At 37.3% G+C, this 21,932-nt stretch overlaps 1 protein-coding gene across 2 annotated transcripts in view; it reads right to left on the reverse strand.

Moving 5' to 3' along the window:
- The window catches only part of PRKAA2 (protein kinase AMP-activated catalytic subunit alpha 2), an 88,410-nt gene that overhangs the window by 31,259 nt on the left and 35,219 nt on the right, over nt 1–21,932 (reverse strand). For both annotated transcript variants that reach the window (XM_047870742.1, XM_047870743.1), the window contains 2 exons: nt 8,101–8,194; nt 7,262–7,406 (listed from right to left, as the gene is read on the reverse strand). In XM_047870742.1, the coding sequence (XP_047726698.1) occupies nt 7,262–7,406; nt 8,101–8,194 (239 nt within the window). The remainder of the gene's footprint in view (nt 1–7,261; nt 7,407–8,100; nt 8,195–21,932) is intronic.

A 21,932-nucleotide genomic window follows, 5' to 3' on the forward strand; every position in this document is an offset into this window, starting at 1 on the left:
TCTCTGATTCTCTGCCTGGTCAATTTTTTGGTTGCTGTTCTTTTCTTTTTAACCACCCGTCATTTCTCTCTTTGTATGGGATAAGGCTTCTTCCACCACCACACCCATTTTTAAATTTTTTTCAGAGTTACTTCAATGAACAAATCAAGGCACGCCTAGTAGAAGGTCCAAACTACAATTACAGGTAGCGAGATAAAGCAACTAGAGTCACAACAGAGAGCATGCAACACACTCCAAAAACACCACCTGAAGGGCCAGGTTCTGGACAGCGTACGACCACTTTTTAATATAATTGTGCTTGCAGGTGCAGGTCATATAACAAGCTATTAAAACACATAAAGGACAGAAAACTAGCCAAAATGATGAAATGGAAGAATTCTCCTCAAAAGAAATTCCAGGAAGAAATGACAGCTAGAGAATTGATCAAAACAGATATAAACAATATATCTGATCAAGCATTTTGAATAACAGTCATAAGATTAATAGCTAGACTTGAAAACAGCATAGAAGACAGCAGAGAATCTACTGCTAGAGACCAAAGAACTAAGAAATAGTCACGACGAATTAAGAAATGCTGCAAATGAGGTGCAAACTAAACGAGATGCAGTGACAGCAATAGAAGATAAAATTAGGGAAAACGATGAAGCCAAGAAAAAGAGAGATGAGAAAATGCTAGATCATGAGGGGAGAATTAGAGAACTATGTCATTCAATGAAACATAATAATATCTGTATCCTAGGAGTTCTAGCAGAAGAAGAGAGAAAGGGGCAGAAGGTTTACTTGAACAAATTATAGTGGAGAACTTCCCTAATCTGGGAAAGGAAGTGGACATCCAAATCCAAGAGGCAAAGAGAACTCCCTTCAGACTCAACAAGAATAGGTCTTCACCATGGCATATCATAATGAAACTGGCAAAAAAGAAAGATAAAGAGGGAATTCTGAAAGCGGCTAGGGACAAATGGGCCTTAACCTGTAAGAGTAGACACATAACAGTAGAGGCAGACCTGTTCCCTGAAACTTGGCAGGCCAGAAGAGAATGGCAGGAAATAATCAATGTGCTGAACAGGAAAAATATGCAGCCAAGAATCCTTTATCCAGCAAGACTGTCATTCAGAATAGAAGGAGAGATAAAGGTTTTCCCAGACAGACAAAAGCTGAAGGAGTTCATAACCACTAAACCAGCCCTGCAAGAGATCCTAAGGAGGACACTGTGAGTGGAAAGCAGAGAGATATCACCACAAGCATAAAACCTACAGATAACACAATGATACTAAATTCATATCTTTCAGTAAGAACTCTGAATGTAAATGGACTACATGCCCCAGTCAAAAGACAGAGGATATCAGAATGGATTAAAAACAAGATCCATCTATATGCCGTCTAAAAGAGACTCATTTTAGACCTGAAGACACCTTCAGATTGAAAGTGAGGGAATGGAGAACCTCTATCATGCTACTGGAAGTCAAAAGAAAGCTGCAGTAGTCATACTTACATCAAACAAACTAGATTTTAAACTAAAAGCTGTAACGAGATGAAGAAGGAAACTGTATTGTAATTACGGGGTCTATCCATCAAGAAGAGCTAACAATTATAAATGGTTATGCCCCCAACACACAGGTTCCCAAATATATCAATCAATTAATCACAAACGTAAGCAACCTTATTGGTAAGAATATGGTGATTGCAGGAGACTTTAATACTTCATTTATAGGAATGGACAGATCATCAAGGCAGAAAATCAATAAATGAACAATGGCCTTGAATGATACACTGGACCAGATGGACTTGACAGATATATTCAGAATTTTTCATCCAAAAGCAGCAGAATACACATTCTTCTCAAGTGCACATGGAACTCTCCAAGACAGAACAGTTACCGGGTCACAAAACAGCCCTCAATAAACATAAAAGAACTGAGATCATACCATGCATATTTTCAGATCACAACACTATGAAACTTGAAATCAACAACAAGAAAAAGTTTGGAAAGCCTCCAAAGGCATGGAGGTTAAAGAACATCCTACTGAAGAATAAATGGGTCTGGGAATGCAAGCTGGTGCAGCCACTCTGGAAAACAGTTTGGAGGCCCCTCAAAAAATTAAAAATAGAACTACCCTATGACCTAGCAATTGCACCACTAGATATTTATCCAAGGGATACAAGTGTGCTGTTTCAAAGGAACACATGCACCCCAATGTTTATAGCAACACTATCAACAATAGCCAAAGTATGGAAAGAGCCCAAATGTCCATCGATGGATGAATGGATAAAGAAGATGCAGTATATGTATATGTATATGTATATGTATATGTATATGTATATGTATATGTATATATATAATGGAGTATTACTCGGTAATCAAAAAGAATGAAATCTTGCCATTTGCAACTATGTGGATGGAACTGGAGGGTATTATGCTAAGTGAAATTAGTCAGAGAAAGACAAATATAATATGACTCATTCATATGAGGACTTTAAGACACAGATGAACATAAGGGAAGGGAAGCAAAAATAATATAAAAGCAAGGAGGGGGACAAAACATGAGACTCTTAAATATGGAGAACAAACAGAGGGTTACTGGAGGGGTTGTGGGAGGGGGGATGAGCTAAATGGGTAAGGGGCATTAAGGAATCTACTCCTGAGATCATTGTTGCACTATAAACTAATTTGGATGTAAATTTAAAAAAATAAAATTTAAGTAATAGGAAAAAAAAAAGAATAAATGGGTTGACCAGACAATTAAAGAAGAAATTAAAAAATATATGGAAGCAAATGAAAATGAAAACACAACAGTCCAAACCTTCTGAGATGCAGCAAAGGCAGTCATTAAGAGGAAAATACACTGCAATTTGGCCTATCTCAAGAAACAAGAAAATTCCAAATACAAACACCTAATCGCTCACCTAAAGGAACTAGAAGCAGAAGAGCAAAGATACCCCAAAGCCAGTAGAAGAAGAGAAATAATAAAGATTAGAGCAGAAATAAACAATACAGAATCCAAAAAAAAAGGGAACAGATAAATGAATCTAAGAGTTGGTTTTTTGAAAAAAGAAACCAAATTGATAAACCCCTAGCCAGACTTCTTAAAAAGAGAGAAGACCCAAATAGATAAAATCACGAATGAAAAAGGACAGATCACAACCAACACCACAGAAATACATACAATTATTAGAGAATACTATTAAAAATTATATGCCAACAAATTGGACAACCTGGAAAAATGGACAAATTTCTAGACACCCCCACACTACCAAAATTCAAACGTGAATAAACAGAAAATTTGAACAAACCCAAATCCGCAAAGAAATTGAATCAGTTATCAAAAATTTCCCAACAGGGGTGCCTGGGTGGCTCAGTTGGTTAAGCATCTGACTTCAGCCTAGGTCATGATCTCGTTGTTCCCAAGTTTGAGCCCCAGGTTGGGCTCTGTGCTGACAGCTCAGAGCCTAGAGCCTGTTTCAGATTCTGTGTGTGTGTGTGTGTCTCTCTTTCTGCCCCTCTCCCACTTGTGCGCGCTTCTCTCTCTCAAAACCAAATAAAGCATTTAAAAAAAAAAAAAATCTCCCAACAAATAAGAGTCCTGGACCAGATGTCTTTCCTGGGGAATTCCACCAGACATTTAAAGCAGAGTTAATACCTATCCTTCTCAAGCTGTTCCAAAAAATAGAAATAAAAGGAAAACTTCTGGACTCATTCTACGAAGCCAGCATTACTTTGATTCCCGAACCAGAGAGAGACCCCACAAAAAAGGAGAATTACAGGCCAATATCCCTGATGAACATGGATGTAAAAATTCTCAACAAGATACTAGCAAATCGAATTCAATAGTCTATTAAAAGAATTATTTGCCATGATCAAGTGGAATTCATTTCTGGGCTGCAGGGCTAGTTCAATATTTGCAAATCAGTGTGATACATCACATTAATAGAAGAAAGGAGAAGAACCACATGATCTCAATAGATGCAGAAAAAACATTTGACAAAATACAGCATCCTTTCATACCAAAAACTCTCAAGAAAGTCAGGATAAAAGTAACATACGTTAACATCATAAAAGCCATATATGAAAAGTCCACAGCTAGTATCCTCAAGGGGGAAAAACTGAGAGCTTTCCCCCTGAGATCAGAAACATGACAGGGATGTCCACTCTCACCGCTGTTATTTAACATAGTGTTGGAAGTCCTAGCCTTAGCAATCAGACAACAAAATGAAATAAAAGGCATCTGAATTGGCAAAGAAGTCAAACTTTCACTTTTCACAGATGACATGATACTCTACATGGAAAATCCAGAAGACTCCATCAAAAAGCTGCTAGAATTGATACATGAATTCAGCAAAGTCACAGGATACAAAATCAATGTACAGAAATCAGTTGCATTTCTATACACCAATAATGAAATAACAGAAAGAGAAATCAAGAAGTTGATCCCATTTACAATTGCACCAAGAACCATAAAATACTTGGGAATAAATCTAACCAAAGATGTAAAAGATCTGTATGTTAAAAACTATATAAAACTTACAAAAGAAATTCGAGAAGACACAAAGAAATGGAAAAACATTCCATGCTCACGAAATAGAAGAACAAATACTGTTAAAATGTCAATACTACCCAAAGCAATCTACACATTCAATGCAATCCTAATCAAAATTACACTGGTATTTCTTCTCAGAACTAGAACAAATAATCCTAAAATTTGTATAGAACCACAAAAGACCCTGAATGGCCAAAGTAACGTGGAAAAAGAAAACCAAAGCAGGAAGCATCACAATCCCAGACTTTAGCCTCTAGCGCTAACACAAAGCTGTAATCATCAAGACAGTATGGTTTTGGCACAAAAACAGATACACAGACCAATGGAATAGAGAACCCAGAAGTGGACCCACAAACGTATGGCCAACTAATCTTTGACAAAGCAGGGAAGAGTATCCAATGGAAAAAAGACCGTCTCCAGCAAACAGTGGTGGAAGAACTAGAGAGCAACATGCAGAAGAATGAAACTGCACCACGTTCTTACACTATGCACAAAAATAAACTCAAAATGAACGAAAGACCTAAATGTGAGACAGGAAACCATCAAACCCTACAGGAGAAAACAGGCAACAACCTCTTTGACCTCAGCCGCAGCAAATTCTTACTCAACATGTCTCTGAAGGCAAGGGAAATAAAAGCAAAAATGAACTACTGGGACCTCATCAAGATAAAAACCTTCTGCACTGCAAAGGAAATAATCAACAAAACTAAAAGGCAACTGACGGAATGGGAAAAGTTATTTGCAAATGACTTATCAGATATCAGATAAAGGGTTAGTATCCAAAACCTATAAAGAACTTACAAAACTTAACACCCAAAAAACAAATAATCCAGTGAAGAAACAGGCAGAAGTCATGAATGGATATTTTCCAAAGAAGACACTCAGATGGACAACAGACACATGAAAAGATGCTCAATGTCACTCACCATCGGGGAAATACATATCAAAACCACACTGAGATACCACCTCACACTGGTCAGAGTGACTAAACTTAACAACTCCATCAACAACAGATGTTGGCAAGGATGTGGAGAAATGGGAACCCTCTTGCACTGTTGGTGGGAATGCAAATTGGTGCAGCCACTCTGGAAAACAGTGTGGAGGTTCCTCAAAAAATTAAAAATAGATCTACCCTATGACCCAGCAATAGCACTGCTAGGAATTTAGCCAAGGGATACAGGAGTGCTGATTCATAGGGGCACATGTACCCGAACGTTTATAGCAGCGTTTTGAACAATAGACAAATTACAGAAAGAACCCACATGTCCATTAACTGATGAATGGATAAAGAAGATGGACTACTACTTGGCAATGAGAAAGAATTAAATCTTTCCATTTGCAACAACATGAATGGAACTAGAGGGTATTATGCTAAGTGAAATAAGTCAGTCAGAGAAAGACAGGTATCATATATTTTCACTCATATGTAGAATTTGAGAAGCTTAACGGAGGACCGTGGGGAAGGGGAAAAAATAAGTTTCAAACAGAGAGAAAGGCAAACTATAAGAGACCCTAAATACAGAGAACAAACTGGGGGTTGCTGGGGGGGGGGGGTGGAGGAGAGGGAAAAATGAGTGAAGAAAACTGAGGAGGGCACCTGTTGGGATGAGCACTGGGTGTTGTATGTAAGCGATGAATCACGGGAATCTACTCCTGAAGCCAAGAGCACACTGTATACACCGTATGTTAGCTAACTTGACAATAAATTATGAAGAAATAAATTTTTTTGATTTTAAAAAGAAAAGAAAGTGAAACAGGGAAACTAGTTTCCTTGTTTAAAAAAATTTTTTAATGTTTGTTTATTTCTGGGGGGGAGGGGCAGAGAGAGGGGCGGGGGACAGAGGATCTGAAATGAGCTCTGGGCCAACAGCACACAGCCTGACGTGGGGTTTGAACTCATGAACTGTGAGATCATGACCTGAACTGAAGTAGGACACTTAACCAATTGAGCCACTCAGGTGCCCCAAAAGGGGCCTGCCCAAGTTTCCTAGTTTTTAAAGATTATACAAGATTATACAATATTGTTATTATTATATATTAATATAATTATACATTAATATATAATATAATAATTATTATATAACAATTATTACTATTAAATATATACAAAATTATTACAAAAATTATAAATAAGCACTGCTGAACTCTGGTACCTTTCTATCTTTCTATAATCTCTCACCTCCTAATATTTTTGCCAAACTCTCTACTATGGTACTCTTCCCAGGTTTGTTTACCCCAGAAAGTGTTCGGTGCCTTAAATTTACATTTCACCTTTTTGTTTACTCTTGACCAAAACTCCTATTCTTTTAGCAAGTTGTTAGATTTTACCCTTGATCAATTCAGAAAGACTTTACGTCTCCAAAGCTGCATGTAAATTTTCACTACCCCTCTTGAAGTACATTCATCAAAGGAAGTTTCCATATTTTCATTAGATTTTCAAAGGAGTTTGTGACCCCCACAAAAATAGCAGTTAAGAATTCCTTTAGAAGGAAATGCAGATTAAATGGATTTACCTTGAAGCTAGCCCTAACTTCTCTGGAAGTATTTGCATTTTAAAAAACTGTTTAGATGAATACAATAAGGTAGCCTGGAGACTGCGCAACTAATCCCTTTTCATGGTACAGGATTTGCAAAGTTGAACCTGCAAATTCGTACCTTAACACTTGCTACTGACACATTTTTAAAAGGCAACCGGTACATGTCTGAACAACCTTGGAGTTACATACCAAAATCCGCTATCTTGGCATTCATGTGAGCATCCAACAGCACATTCTCTGGTTTCAGGTCTCGATGAACTACCATATGCCTATGACAGTAATCCACAGCTGACAGAATCTGCTGAAAGAGGCGCCTTGCTTCCACCTCTTCAACCTAGCAAGTATAACAGAAGCTGCACTAAGAATATTTAGGACATCTTCATAGCAAGAGTTTCAGTTTTATAATCAACCCAAACGTTAACTGTGTAAGCTAATTAGAACTGGGTCAGAATTTTCAACAAATCAGATAAACAAACCAAAAACTTGCATTAAAGGTCAACGTGTTAATCAACAAGGTTTTTCTGTGCTGCTAGGAAGATTTGATTTTCAATTAATATCACTAAATGTGCACAATGTTTTAGGCAATCAACAAACATAATGTAAAACAGAACTTCTATGAAAGTGCTCCGAAAAGAAAATAATTGAAGCTTCAACATGTTATACAACAGATTTTTCATTCTGAAAACACAAATATCATGTTGGCAACTAGGTGGAACATGTTCCCCAAAATCAGTATTTCAAAAGGTGTATTTTTTTAAGATCTTATTTTTAAGTAATCTCTACATCCAATGTGGAGCTTGAACGTACAACCCCAAGATCAAAAGTCACATGCTGCACTCACTGAGCCAGGAAGGAGCCCCTTGAAATATATATTTTTAAGAAAGAAAATATGTCTACTATTCTGTATCTTTAGCTGGGCTTTATTACAGAAGCAACCCTGACTTTGTAGGTATCTTTGTGGTTTACTATTTCCTACTATCCTCTTTCTTAGCTTAGGGGTTTATCGTACTAGATAATAAGTTACTCACCCGTCCATGTTTACAGATGTAGTCAAATAATTCACCGCCAGACACATATTCCATTACCATAAAAAAATCTGTTGGAGTGCTGATCACCTGGTATCTTTTTTGTAAATAAAAAGAATCATAAAAAAATGTTAGTTTAATTTAAAAAATCAAGCTAGTATATTATTGCTACAATTTTATATTCCAGTGCTTTACAATATTTTAAGATGGCAACAAATTATCAAAACAATCACAGAGCTATAAACATAGCTTTACAAAATTCTCTCCTTTCTGAGGCTTAAGGACTTTTCTTCAGATCCTCCCTTTCGTGTTTACAAATTCTTTGAAATCCGTCATTCTTGAAAAAGTAAGCATTAATTTCTCCATTTAAACAATTTTTTTTATAGTCTGGAGATCAAGTATCATATTGAAACATAAATTAAAAATACTCTTGTTAAGGTTAAATGATACAAGAGATTTAATCAGCAAAATGCAGAAAGTGGACAAATAACCATTTCTTCAACAAATAAAATGTGAGAAAAGAAAAAGGGAGGGGGGAGCTATAGGTTAAAAGTAAATCAAGGGGCGCCTGAGCGGCTCAGTCAGTTAAGCATCTGACTCCTGATTTCGGCTCAGGTCATGATCTATCACGGTTCATGAGATTGAGCCCCACACTGGGTCCGCACTTAGAGAGCGGAGGCTGCTTGGAATTCTCTTTCTCTCTTTCTGCCCACCCTGCCCTGATCTCCCTCCCTCCGTCTCTCTCTCTCAAAATAAATAAACTTTAAAAAAAAATTTATGAAACAAAGTCTGAATACTGACTGGGTGGTTGATAATATTGTTAATCACTTTAATTTTTTAGGTGTTATAATGATCTATGCTTGTGTTTTTTAAATAGTCTATATTCCAGAGCAGATAGTGAAAAGTTTAGAGATTAAAAAACATAATATTTTGGGATTTACTTCAAAATAATTTGGGGTGGGAGAAGTGGAAAGAAGCAGATAAAACAGTACACTGGCAATCACTGAAGCCAAATGATGGCTACATGAGGCTTTATCACTTTACTTTTGTATACACCAAAAACGTTCCATAGTAAAAAATTAAATAGACATATATATGAATGTGTGTTTATATATATATTTCTTAAATTGACTTCTTGGCAAAGCTGAGAACATTAAAAAAATAAGAACCTTAGCTCTACTTGAAAAAAATTTCATGAAAGACTTCTCCCCATATACACAATTTTAACAAAGTTTTGAAAACAAGTTAAATACAATTATTAAAGTTTTAACTTTGTTTATAAAGGATTATCTATAATCTGATTGTGAGCAATATGTGATTTCTACTGAGTTACTATTTAGGGCCACTAAGTATAGCTGTGTAGTTTTTGCATGGCTTCCAGGCACCCAAAGAAGACACAAGTAGGAGTTGAAAAGTAGCCCAGATGCTACCCTGTTCAATGTGTCAGAAGCAGGAGACCCCTTCGGTAAATTCATCCACCCAGATAGAGTACTTTTTACTAATGTGCATGAAAGCAAGTATGTGCTACATGGTGGTTCTGGTTATTATTCTCCATTAAAAAGGAAAGGAAAATGGCCCGGTAGTTGGTCATGTAACCACATACTATGTATTTTAAGAAAAGATACATCATGTGTAAATTAAACATTTGAAAAAAGTAAAATATTAAAGCTACAGTATAAAAATGATTATAGATCTTCAAAAAAATATTCCTAATAGCAATCTTTAGTCTTTTGGATGAAAAATGACACAGTAACCACTTTATATAAAATAAACTAACACCACTGAAGAATAAAGTTAAGATTACTTCAAATGAACTATGAAAAGAGAATTTTACCTGAGAACTCCAGAAGAAATGGTTCTGTAAGAGCAATCTTACCAGGCACCAAACTCTAATTGAATAAAATGAATAGTGTGAAGCAGGAGCACCTAGTCAACTCATTGCCGGTTAATCTGGTTTATTAACAGAATTCTCTATCACTTTTCTGCTCTGTTACATCCTTGGGGCATAACAGAAAAAAAAGTGATGAAATTCTAATAAACTTAGCTGCTGATTCTTCCACGTATATCACAGGTCTTCAGTGGATACTGTTGGATTGAACTATTTCATGAAACCTCTAACTGCAAAGTAGCCATGGTGCACATTAAAGGCCAATCTAGAGCGATGGAAACCACGGCCAACATTACTAATAAGCACTTATACCGTGTGCCAGACACTGAGCTATTAAATTGTGACATTTACTATTTGTTACAAATCTACATGTATTGCACTCGGTGAGATCAACGACTCCTGTCTCTAGTTGTGGAGCCTACACTCACTGAGGAAGACAGACATCAGACAAGTACTCTTTTCAAAACATGAATCTGTTCTTCAGTAGCCCCCTAATTAAAATCTTCAGGGAGTTCCCAGTGCTCTTAGGTGCTGAGTGAATCAGGCCCCCGCCTGTGTCTACACTGTCTCATCTTTGATTCCCACCACTAGAGGGCACTATTTCTTCCATTCGTTCATTCGTGCTGCACTTGCTCCTGCCTCAGCATCTGTCTAAGCAGTGCCTACTAACGTGAGTCCTGTACCATGACCTGTACCCGGACCTGTAACTGGCCACCAGTCAGCCTTTATATCTCCGCTTAAGCAGAGAAGGTCACTCCGTAAGCCCAGATCACCCTTTCTGCTCTCACAGAGCACTCCCTTCCCTTCAGGGCTTGTACCTCAGCTGGTGATCTATAATGTGATTGAGTGTGCACCTAGTGAAGTATCTGTAACAAAGCAGTCATTTAAATAAGTGAATAAATAAATTAGCACTTTTATAATAATAATTGTGACCAGCTCGGAGCCAAAACCAGAATAATTAGGGCAACATTACAACAAAAATTCAATGAATAAAATTTCAGTTAACTAGAATGAAGTCAAGACAAGAAGAAACATGATTTTTAAAAGAAAGAAATCCTAAGAAAACAGTTTCTTTTTTTTTCCTTAATTTTTTTTAACGTTTATTTATTTTTGAGACAGAGACAGAGCATGAACAGGGGAGGGGTAAAGAGAGAGGGAGACACAGAATCTGAAACGGGCTCCAGGCTCTGAGCTGTCAGCACAGAGCCTGACGCGGGGCTTGACCTCACGGACCGTGAGATCATGACCTGAGCCAAAGTCAGACGCTTGACTGAGCCACCCAGGTGCCCCTAAGAAAACAGTTTCATAGTGGGACTTAGGGAAAAAGGCAAATTCCAGGATTATGTTCGTAAACCTAGCCAGAGTAAGCTAAATTTTTGTGCCTTCCAAAATAATACCACATTGAAGCATTATAAGAAATTCAATCATGAAACTCATTCATATCATCATTTTCTTAATACAACAGAAAAGTAAACTAACATGCTTTAGAAACATTTTTCAGAAAAAGTATAATTAGGCAAAAAAATTCCAGTATCCCCCAAAACCTCAAGCATTCTCCAGCTGACCAAGTTATATGCATTTTTAAGCACTATCCATTTAAATAGCATACAGAACTCAGGAAAAAATCTGTCTAAAGTTAGACAAAAATCAATATTCATGAGTAAACCTCCTTGATGGTTACATCCATAGAGATTTAAAATTATTTATATAGCTGCATATATAGCGTATTTTTCTTTATTTAGAAGTCAGTTATTAAAGAAATTAGTAATCATTATTCTTAGTTCATTTATTGGTCCATGAATGGCCTACTTTTAATTACTATTTTTAATATAAACACCTACAAACCCATCACCCAAACAAAAACCTAGGACCTGGACAATACCTTCCAGCTAACTATACAATGCAGTCCTCTCTCTTCCCCCTCCTACTGCTTCTCCCCAAACAAGTTAGCCATCATCCTGAATCCCATTCCTGCTTCCCTTGCTTTCTCTTTTATACATTTGTGTGTGTGTGTGTGTGTGTGTGTGTGTGTGTGTCCCCCTTTATCTTCATATATATGTAAAATTCATACTTTTACATATATTTTTATTTTAATTGCTCTCAGCTTTAAAAAAAGGGTATCAGGCTATATGTAGTATTTTGGGACCTGTTTTATTGATCCATCCACAATGCTGTGTTTGCTATACTTATTTGATGTGACCATTATATAATATTTCATTGTATTTATTGATCTACTCTCCTGTTAATGGAGAAGCTATTTATTCATCCAATCTACCACTGGAGAGTAAATTTTTTCCACAATTTTGCTACCATCAATTGCGCTGCTGTGAACATTCTTATATATGGCAAGATTTTCTCTTTCATATACACCTATGAATGAAATTGCTGAGTCATAGTTTATGTGAATGTCCAATTATAGGAAATAATGCCAACTGTTTTCCAAAAACATCTTGGCAATACTAAAATGTTTAGAAAATCTGTGGATTTAGATATTCTCCAACCTTGGAAAACACCATACACATTTCTTATGAAATGCTCACTCCTGTCCTGTGCCCATTTTTATTAGGTTGATCATACTTTCTTTATTTATACATGGATATACAGAAAAAAATCAGTATCTTCTCTAACATTCTAAAAGATTATTAATGTCTTGGTTATTAACTTGATAAAAGTAGACATTTTTAATAATTTCCCACTGGATTTGGCTCTCATTTTTCTCTGTAAATAGACCTATATGTATTTCTAAAAACTAACAGCCGTAAAAAATGTACGTGTATATACCCATGCAATACTGTTATCAATGCATAATTTAACAAATCACAAATGTCATTAAATACCCAAATAGGTTTCCTGATTAGCTTATAATATCTTTTTGCTTTTTGTTTTAATATTTTAATTAAGGATCCAAATATAATCAGTACACTGCAAATGATTAATAATGTCTCTCATGTTTCTTTTAATTTATATACGCTCCTCTACCTCTGTTTTCTTTTGCATTCTTTTGTTGAAGAAACCAGTGGCTTGTCCTGTAGAGGATTCCATGGTCTTATTTGGCTGATCCATCCTTTATGGCAACATAATGAACAATCTATAGCACCCTGTTAGATCTAGAGATTGCATCAGATTGCATTTTTTAAAAATTTTTTAATGTTTAACTTTGAGAGACAGAGACAGACAGAGTGTGAGCAGGGAGGGGCAGAGACACAGGGAGACACAGAATCCAAAGAAGGCTCCAGCCTCTGAGCTGTCAGCAGAGAGCCAGACACGGGGCTCAAACTCATGAACCGTAAGATCATGACCTGAACCAAAATCGGACGCTTAACCACTTCACTGACTGAACCACCCAGGCGCCCCTAGATCAGATTTCATTTTGATTTTTATTTTCCTTTGAAGGACTAGATGGTGCTGTGTACCTCCAGGCAAAGGCATACAATGTATGTCTTTCTTTTTTGAGAAATTAGCAGCCATTGCTGATCAGATCCTAGATTAATTCACACGGAAATTTTAAAAGCTAGCCAATTTGCACAATCTAATAATATATTATGATCTAAAGGGAACCCTCACTCAGGGCACCTGGGTGGCTCAGTTGGTTAAGTGTCCAGCTTTGGCTCAGGTCATGATCTTGGGGTTTGTGAGTTCAAGCTCCGCATCAGGCTCTGTGCTGGCTGCTTCAAATAACAGTGTCTCCCTCTCTGTCTCCTCCCCTGCTCACGTTCTCTCTCTCAAAAATAAATAAACCTTAAAAACAATTTTTTTAATAAAAAAAAATTAAGTAAACCCTCACTCAAAACCTTCTTACTCAAAAACCCCATTGTCTCTGAAGTACAGGCCATCATCAGATTACATACCCAATACTTTTTCTTGTTATAGTCATCAACCTATCTCCTTGCCCACTCCCTTTCATTCTGCCTTAATGTCTTTTTCCCCACTGCTACTGTTGTCATCATTTAGGGTGTACATGGAAGATCTGTCCAATCAATACATGGCCTCTAATTTCCTGGACCCCCTCATCCTCCACCACACACGGCCATGCTCTCCATGGTCATTTACTATCAAAGACTAACTCTTCAATTACTCACTGGATTCCTTCCTCCCACCTACTAAAGGGCTTGCTTTCTGCAACTAGCTCTTCTTTCTCCTGTATCACTCTCTCCACCTGGACTGAACCATCCCCTTTGATATACAAGCATTAATATCTTCCATCTTAAAAGTAGACCCCACATTCCCCTCTAGTTACCACTCCTATTTATCTCCTTACCTTTTAATAAAATTCCTGAGTTGTATATTGTTAATAACTCCTCCTTCATCTCAAATGCTCTCCTAAGCCCCTCCTAACAGGATTTATGTTATGCCCTCATTACAATTAATAGGTCCTTTTTGAAGACACCAGCAATCTCCACCTTGCCAAATCTAATGATCAATTCTCAGCACCATCTTACTCAATATTTAGCAGTGAAAGGAATAGTTAATAACCTCTCTCACAAATACGTTCTTCACTAGGCTTCAAGATACCAGATTCTCCTCGTTTTCCTCCAACCTCGTAACTGTTCATTTTCATTCTCTTCTGCTGGTTCCTCCTCATCTTGGACATCTTAACATCATAGTGCCCTAGAGATGAATTCATGAACTTCTTGTTTATCTGTACTCACATCCTTGGTGATCTCATCAAGTCTTAGGGCTTTAAATATCTTAACTACTAGTTATATGGTGAGGACTTCCAAATTTCTATCTTACACGGTTCCTTAACTCCAGAATCACATATTCAGCAGCCTACTTTTATCTCTACTTACATGCTTAATAAGCATCTCAATATCATAAAACGAGGGATGACTGGTTGGCTCAGTCAATTAAGGGTCCAACTCTTGGTTTAGACTCAGGTCATGAGTTCATGGTTTGTGGGTTTGAGCCCTGCATCAGGCTCAGCACTGACAGTGCAGAGATTCTCTCTCCTCCTCTCTCTGACCCTTCCCCACTCGTGCTCACTCGCACTCTCAAAATAAAAAACTTTAAAAAAAAAAAAAACAAACGTAAAACCAAAATCAAATTCTTGATTCCACCCTCCACCTCTAACTTGTTCCTCCTACAATCTTCTCCATTTCACTTACTGGCAACTATTTCACTCTTTTATTTGCCAAAGCCAAATAACCTTGGAGTCAATCACTGACTTCTCTCCTCTCACAATCCACATCTAATCTCTCTCAGCAGATGCTCTTTACCCTACCTTGAAAGCATATACAGAAGATGCTTACTTCTCAACACCTTCCAAACTATGCTCTATTCCAAGCCACCAAGAATACCGCAATGGACTCCTAACTAGCTTCCCTGCTTCAACGTAAGTCAGGTCATATCATACCTCTGATGAAAACTTTCTAATGGCTTCCCATCCCACTCAGAGTAAAAGCCAAAGTCCTTACAATGGCCTACACAGTTTGGCTCCCCTTTAGGTCTCTGTCCTCACCTCTTACTCCAATTCCCCCTGAATCACACTGCCTAGAGGACTGAATGACTCTGCTCCCTTGATCTCTGGACTGTATTTCCACCTCAGAGCCTTTGTATTTACTGTTCCCTCCATCAGTTATCTTCCTCCCCAGATAATCTGCATGGTATATTACCTCACCTCTCCACTATCTTACAATATAGTTTTCTAATATAAAGTTTACTATCTTCCCACCAACCCCCACTACACACGTACACACACAAATAGAAGCCCCATATGAGCAGAGATGCTATTACCAACTTTTTGTTTGCTGACGCATTCCAAGTGGCCTAAATGGTGCCATTTGCTGAATGAATGGATGAACAAACTAACTTTCTGGCCTTGTTTTCCTCCATTTCCCTACACATACTCTGTGCACCAGACTGAGCAAGACTGTTGTTCCCAGTATACCATGTTCTTTACACTTTCATTCTTTGACTCTTGTTGTCCTCCCAGAACCATCAGGACCTTATTCAAAATGTCACCTGCTACTGTGCGAGGTGCTAGGGAGATAAACATGGTATCTAACATCTCCATTTAGATGTCCAATGGGATTCTCAACTTAACATGGCCAAAACAACTATCCTTAATGCTCACCTGTACCCCAACATGATTCTCCTCCATTCTTCCTATCTTGAAAAACAGCATCATTATCACCACTTAGCTGCTCAAACCGAAATCCAAAATCTCAGTTGCTCAGGCACACACACACACACACAATATTTCTTATTCACTCTCTTGTCCTCAGTAATTCATTCGTTTTATCTCCAAACTACATACTGAATCCATCAATTCTCCCTACCTAGACCAGTATTGTCAAATAGAACTTTCTGCATTGACAGAAATGTTTTATGCAGTCTCTGTCCGATACAATAGCCACTAACCACATGTTGCTATTAAACACCTGAAAAACAGCTTCTGTGACCAGAGAACTAAATATTTTAATTAATTTAAATTTATGCTACATGTGGCTAGTGGCTAGTATACCAGACAGCACAAATCTAGACTATCACTTTGGGTAAAGTCACCATAATCACAATGTCTCAGCTGGACTATAGCAACAGCTTCCTACCTGGTCTGCTTCCACTTCTGTCCCCACACCCATTCTACACTATAGTCATATCATGTCACTAGATGGCTAGATCTTTATCTTTTACTTATTTTTTTAATGTTTCCTTATTTTTGAGAGAGAGACCAAACAGGGGAGAGGCAGAGAGAGAGGATGACAGAGGATCCGAAGCAGGCTCTGTGACGACAGCAGAGAGCCCAATACAGGGCTCGAACTCACGAACCGTGAGATCATGACCTGAGCCAAAGTCAGATGCTCAAACAACTGAGCCACCCAGGTGCCCCAATAATCTTTCAGGTCTTAGTTCAAACTTTACCTCTTCAGGGAGGTCTTCCCCACAACCTAATCTGAATTAACACTTCTGCCTCACTAATCACACCCTGGAACAGAACCATATGGTTTCATTCTCCTCAAAGCACGTAGCACTGCCTAAAGTAATCTTGTTAATTTGATTACTCCCTATCTAGAACTGCTAGATACCTCTAGAACATAAACTCCACAAGGGCAGAAACCATGTCTTTCACCACCGTATCCCCAATGATAGGACAGTTCCTATTATATAGCAGGTGCTCAATAAAAATTTGTTAAATTAAAGAAAAAAACATAATTTCTGCTTCTAAAGAACTCGGTCTTGTGGGGGGAAACTAAAAAAAAAAAAAAAAAAAAAAAAAAAAAAAAAAAGAGTGAGTACAATGCAATGCCCAGGACTTCAGAAAAGCTGACTGCTATGGTACAGACAGGGTGATACCTAACTCAGTCTTAGGGAGTAAAGCAGGTTTTCTAGAGGTAATCACAAGTAAAGCCTCAGAACTAAATGGCAGGTTGGAATTGGAAGCCTAGGGGAAGGGAGGTGTGGGAAAACTTTTCTAAGCAGGAGCAACAGACAAAAGACAAGTAAAAGACCTAGTGACAATAAAAACAAAAAAAAAGTGGACAGACTCAGGAGATACTTAGGAAAAAGTAGCTTCAGAACTCAACAATTAATTATATGTGATGGAAAGGAATTAAAGACTATGTCCAAGTTTTAGGCTCAGAAAATTGCATGAATGGTACTTTTACTAAATAAACAAAAAACGGAGAAGTGTGGAAAAGAAAGAAAAGTTCAACTTAGTTTCAGATGATTCTAGGACTTCAGAATGGAATCATCCAATAAAGAGTACATGTGTTCAGAATTCAGGAGAAATACCTGCCCAGAAATACAGGTCTAGAAGTCTTGAGCACAAAGATGACAAATGACAACCAACATAATAGTTGGGGGCACCCAAAGGCGGTTCACTAAGATTACAGTAGCTCACACTGCTGAAATGCATCATTATTTAATGGCCATGCAGAGAAAGAGGCCCATAAAGAAAAGTCTTAAGAAGTGGCAAAAAAGAAAGAAAATCAGAAGACTTTGATGTCACAGAAACCTAGGGACTGCAACATTTCAAGGTGATGAACAATGTTAAAGAGCTGCCTATAGGCTGAATAAGATTTAAAAAATTAAAAAATAGGCGAAACCAGCTCTACCAAATTAGGAAGTATTCATCTTTTGATTAGTAAAATGAAGTTCCCCAAGAACTATGGTGGGGGGCGGGGGGGAGACAAAAATCAAATCAACAAATTCTAGTTCATGGGTAAGTCTGGAGTTTCCTTTGAATCCTGTTTACTCCTTTCAGTTTTCTCCCAGTGATATTTTTTCAATTTGAGTTAATAGAGATATCATCCAATAAATACCCTCCATTCTTGGTTTTTGGTTTTCAAGCTTTCTTGCTAGAGAAACTAGAGGCCCATTCTGTAACAAGGGAACTATTCTTGGCAGCTAGTCCAAGACTACACAAAACAAACAAAACCACTGAAAGGATCAGGTCTCTCTCTCTATTTAAATCACTAACACTGTTAGAGGCTATGTCAATAAGCTTGTTCTAAACCAAGGATACATGAGTGCTTTTTCTTTTTTTATTTCAGTCCACAATTAAAGAGGCAATCAAGCTGAATGGATTAAGCCCAAGGCTAGAAAGCAGAGCTTTAAACATTAAATTTACCTCCACTAATTACTTTCCGATCAACCCTAAGAACATTCTATATCTCCTACACAAAACAAATAATTAAATAATTATAATTATAAGCAAATAATTAAATAATCCTAAACCAGAATGAGATAATTAGCCAAAGTAAATTTAAAATTACAAATAATTATAGAAATGAAGGCAAGAAAACACTGGTACATAGGACAACAAAAATAAACAATTAAGGGAGGCTGGGTGTCTGAGTCAACTGAGCATCCGTCCTCGGCTCAGGTCATGATTTCACGGTTCCTGAATTCAAGTCCCACATCAAGCTCGCTGCTATCAGCGTAGGGCCCACTTCGGATCCTCTGTCCCCGTCTTTCTCTGCCCCTCCCTTGCTCACACTGTCTCTCTCAAAAATAAATAAACAGTAAAAAATTAACAATAATAAGCTTTTAAATCCTCATGACAGTTGCAACTGCTTACTGACAAAATCCGATCTGTGTTTGTAGGAACAGAACAGGAACTAGGAGTCATACTTTAAATGGGCAAAGTTTCCTTGGGTTGTTTCAGGGTTGGCATTCTAAAAGGGATGAGGTTAAGGAACAAGGCAAATACAGAGGTATCTCCCTTCACTCTCATTCTGGCATGTGATACTTTTAGTCTGACTTCTCAGCTTTCTCCTCTCACAGAAGGTGGCCACTCAGTAAGGAAGAGCAAAGAGATTTAGCTTAGAAGTCACTCAGTAACTAGAATAAAGTCATTATTAACATGGAGTTGAAGTCAGCTATGAACTGTTTCAAAAACAGTTAATCATGAAAGTGGACTGGAATCAGCATGTGGGTTGCCAATTCCTGCTTTAGACCAATGTTTATCAAATACTAGGCATTATACCAGTGCAAACACATCCTCATTTTAAAGTTAAGGAAACAAAGAATAGGAGAGGTGAGTCACCAAGCTAGTAGGTAGTATTTTAATTCTTAAGATAATCTTAAAAAATCAGTATAAATGTACTCTGGATCTTCTAGAATATAGGTCTTAGATGATAACCTTATAATCAATCATGTACTGCTGTGCAAATTCAGTGACCTTATTTGTTGTTTATGTGTATGATCAAGTGATCTTCAAGTCAAGATCAAATGACACTGAAGCTTACTGTTATGAAGGAAGTTTTCATGGTAGTGGTTTGAGAGAGAACTGAGTCATCACAGTCACCCAATAGCACACCAAGCCCCTCCAAAAAAAGCCTTCTCTAAACAGTTGCATATTCATGTTGTTAGTAAGATGAACGGAACATACCAATTTGCAACAGTTCACCAACAATAAATGTACACATGTTCCAAATCCTAGCAATAAGTGGATTAGCCACTCATTTAAGGATTTCAAGAATGCTACTGTATTAGTTTCCTATTGCTGCCATACTTCAAATTTGGTGGCTTACAACAACAAAAATGTATTATCTTGTAGTTTTATATAAGTCTAATACACCTCACTGGGCTAAAATCAAGGTTGTCAGCAAGGCTGTATTGCCTTCTGAAGGCTCTAGGGGGAAACTTTTCTATTTTCTAACTTTCAGAGCCTGCCTACATTCCTTGGTTCATGGCCCTCTTCCTCCATCTTCAAAGTCAGCAACAGCCAATTAAGTCCTTCTCACATTTAACACTCTGACCTTGCTTCATCCTCAAACCTCTTTCTCTTAGTCTTCTGATTCCCTCTTTCACTTTTATTTTTTTTTTAATTTTTTTTAACGTTTATTTATTTTTGAGACAGAGAGAGACAGAGCATGAACGGGGGAGGGTCAGAGAGAGGGAGACACAGAATCTGAAACAGGCTCCAGGCTCTGAGCTGTCAGCACTGAGCCCAACGAGGGCTCGAACTCACGGACCACGAGATCATGACCTGAGCCGAAGTCGGCCATTTAACCGACTGAGCCACCCAGGCGCCCCCCTCTTTCACTTTTAAAGGCCATTGTGATTACTATGGGCACACCCAGAAAATAAAGGAAAACCTCCCGATAGTCAGCTGATCAGCAACCTTAAATCTATCTCTAACTTTAATTCCCGTTTGCCATGTAATGTAACATAGTCAAAGAATCTAGGAAATAGGATATCTGGGGCAGGGGGATTATTCAGCCTACCACAGCTACTATGCTAGCTTTGTCACAGGCAAATAATATATCTCTATAGATTAGTGAGATGTTTCTCATTAACACTGACACCCAAAGATGACTCACTAACAAAGTTTAGGCTAAATATAATGCCTGATTATAATGAACTAGCAAATAAAATCTCAAAGATATTAAAAATGATTTTTTATGGTATAGTCATATCAACAGGCATTCTCTGCAATATTATTTGAAGGAAAAAATATACATGGCCTTGGACCTCATTCTATTAATTCTACAATTAAACTAACAATGATTTGTTTTTTGAAAACCACCATTATTTGTCACGTTATACTATAGATACTATGAATTTCAATGACTTCATTCATTGTCTTATATTTAAATTGTGAATTTATTTTAGTTTCATAGTTGTGTTGAAGCTATAGGCATATGGAGTTTATTATACTTAATTCTTTGTTTCTATATACTTAAAAAACAATACACTAAAAATAATTAAGTCAAGACCAGGGATCCACAAATTTATTTTTCCCTTAAAAGGGATTTATATCATTTTGTTTTGAGAAAAACTGGAGTAAAGCATTAACAGCATGGCATCAACTATCAGCTCTGCAATTTACTGGCTATTTGACCTTGGACACACTGATGATACTCTTCAGATATGTAATTTCCCTATTTATAAACTGAAGACAAGAATACCTATCCTATAGGCTCATCAAGAGGATACAGTGAAATTATATATGTAAAATTCTCAATATAGTTCCTAGCCATTATCAGGTACTCAACAAGATTAATATTTATTTTATAAAACTCTATCCAAACTTTAAGATAAAAAATAAAGAGGGGTGCCTAGGTGGTCAGTTAAGCACCTGACTCTTGGATTCAGCTCAGGGCATGATTTCACAGTTCATGGGATCAAGCCCCATGTCAGGCTCTGCACTGGCAGTGCTTACTTAGTCTGCTTGAGATTCTGTCTCCCTCTCTCTCTGCCCCTCCCCCACTCCCTCTGCGCCTCTCTCTCTCAAAATAAACTTTAAAACAATTTTTTAAGATAAAAAATAGAGACAATTATCAGTGTTTATATTAATTTTCTCAGTTAATATAAAACTGCAACTTTAAATGATTTAAAAGAATACTGTTCCATACTCACTATCTACATTTTCTATGAGTATAATCAATTTTAAATTATTTATCTTTCAATATAATTAATCAGGTTTATCAATCTCTTCATACTTACTTATCTTTTAAATTTGTAACTTATCCTATCAAAAAAAATCCATTTGCCTCCCCAA

This window comes from Prionailurus viverrinus, chromosome C1 (assembly GCF_022837055.1).
Source record: "Prionailurus viverrinus isolate Anna chromosome C1, UM_Priviv_1.0, whole genome shotgun sequence".
Classification (NCBI taxonomy): Eukaryota; Metazoa; Chordata; class Mammalia; order Carnivora; family Felidae; genus Prionailurus; species Prionailurus viverrinus.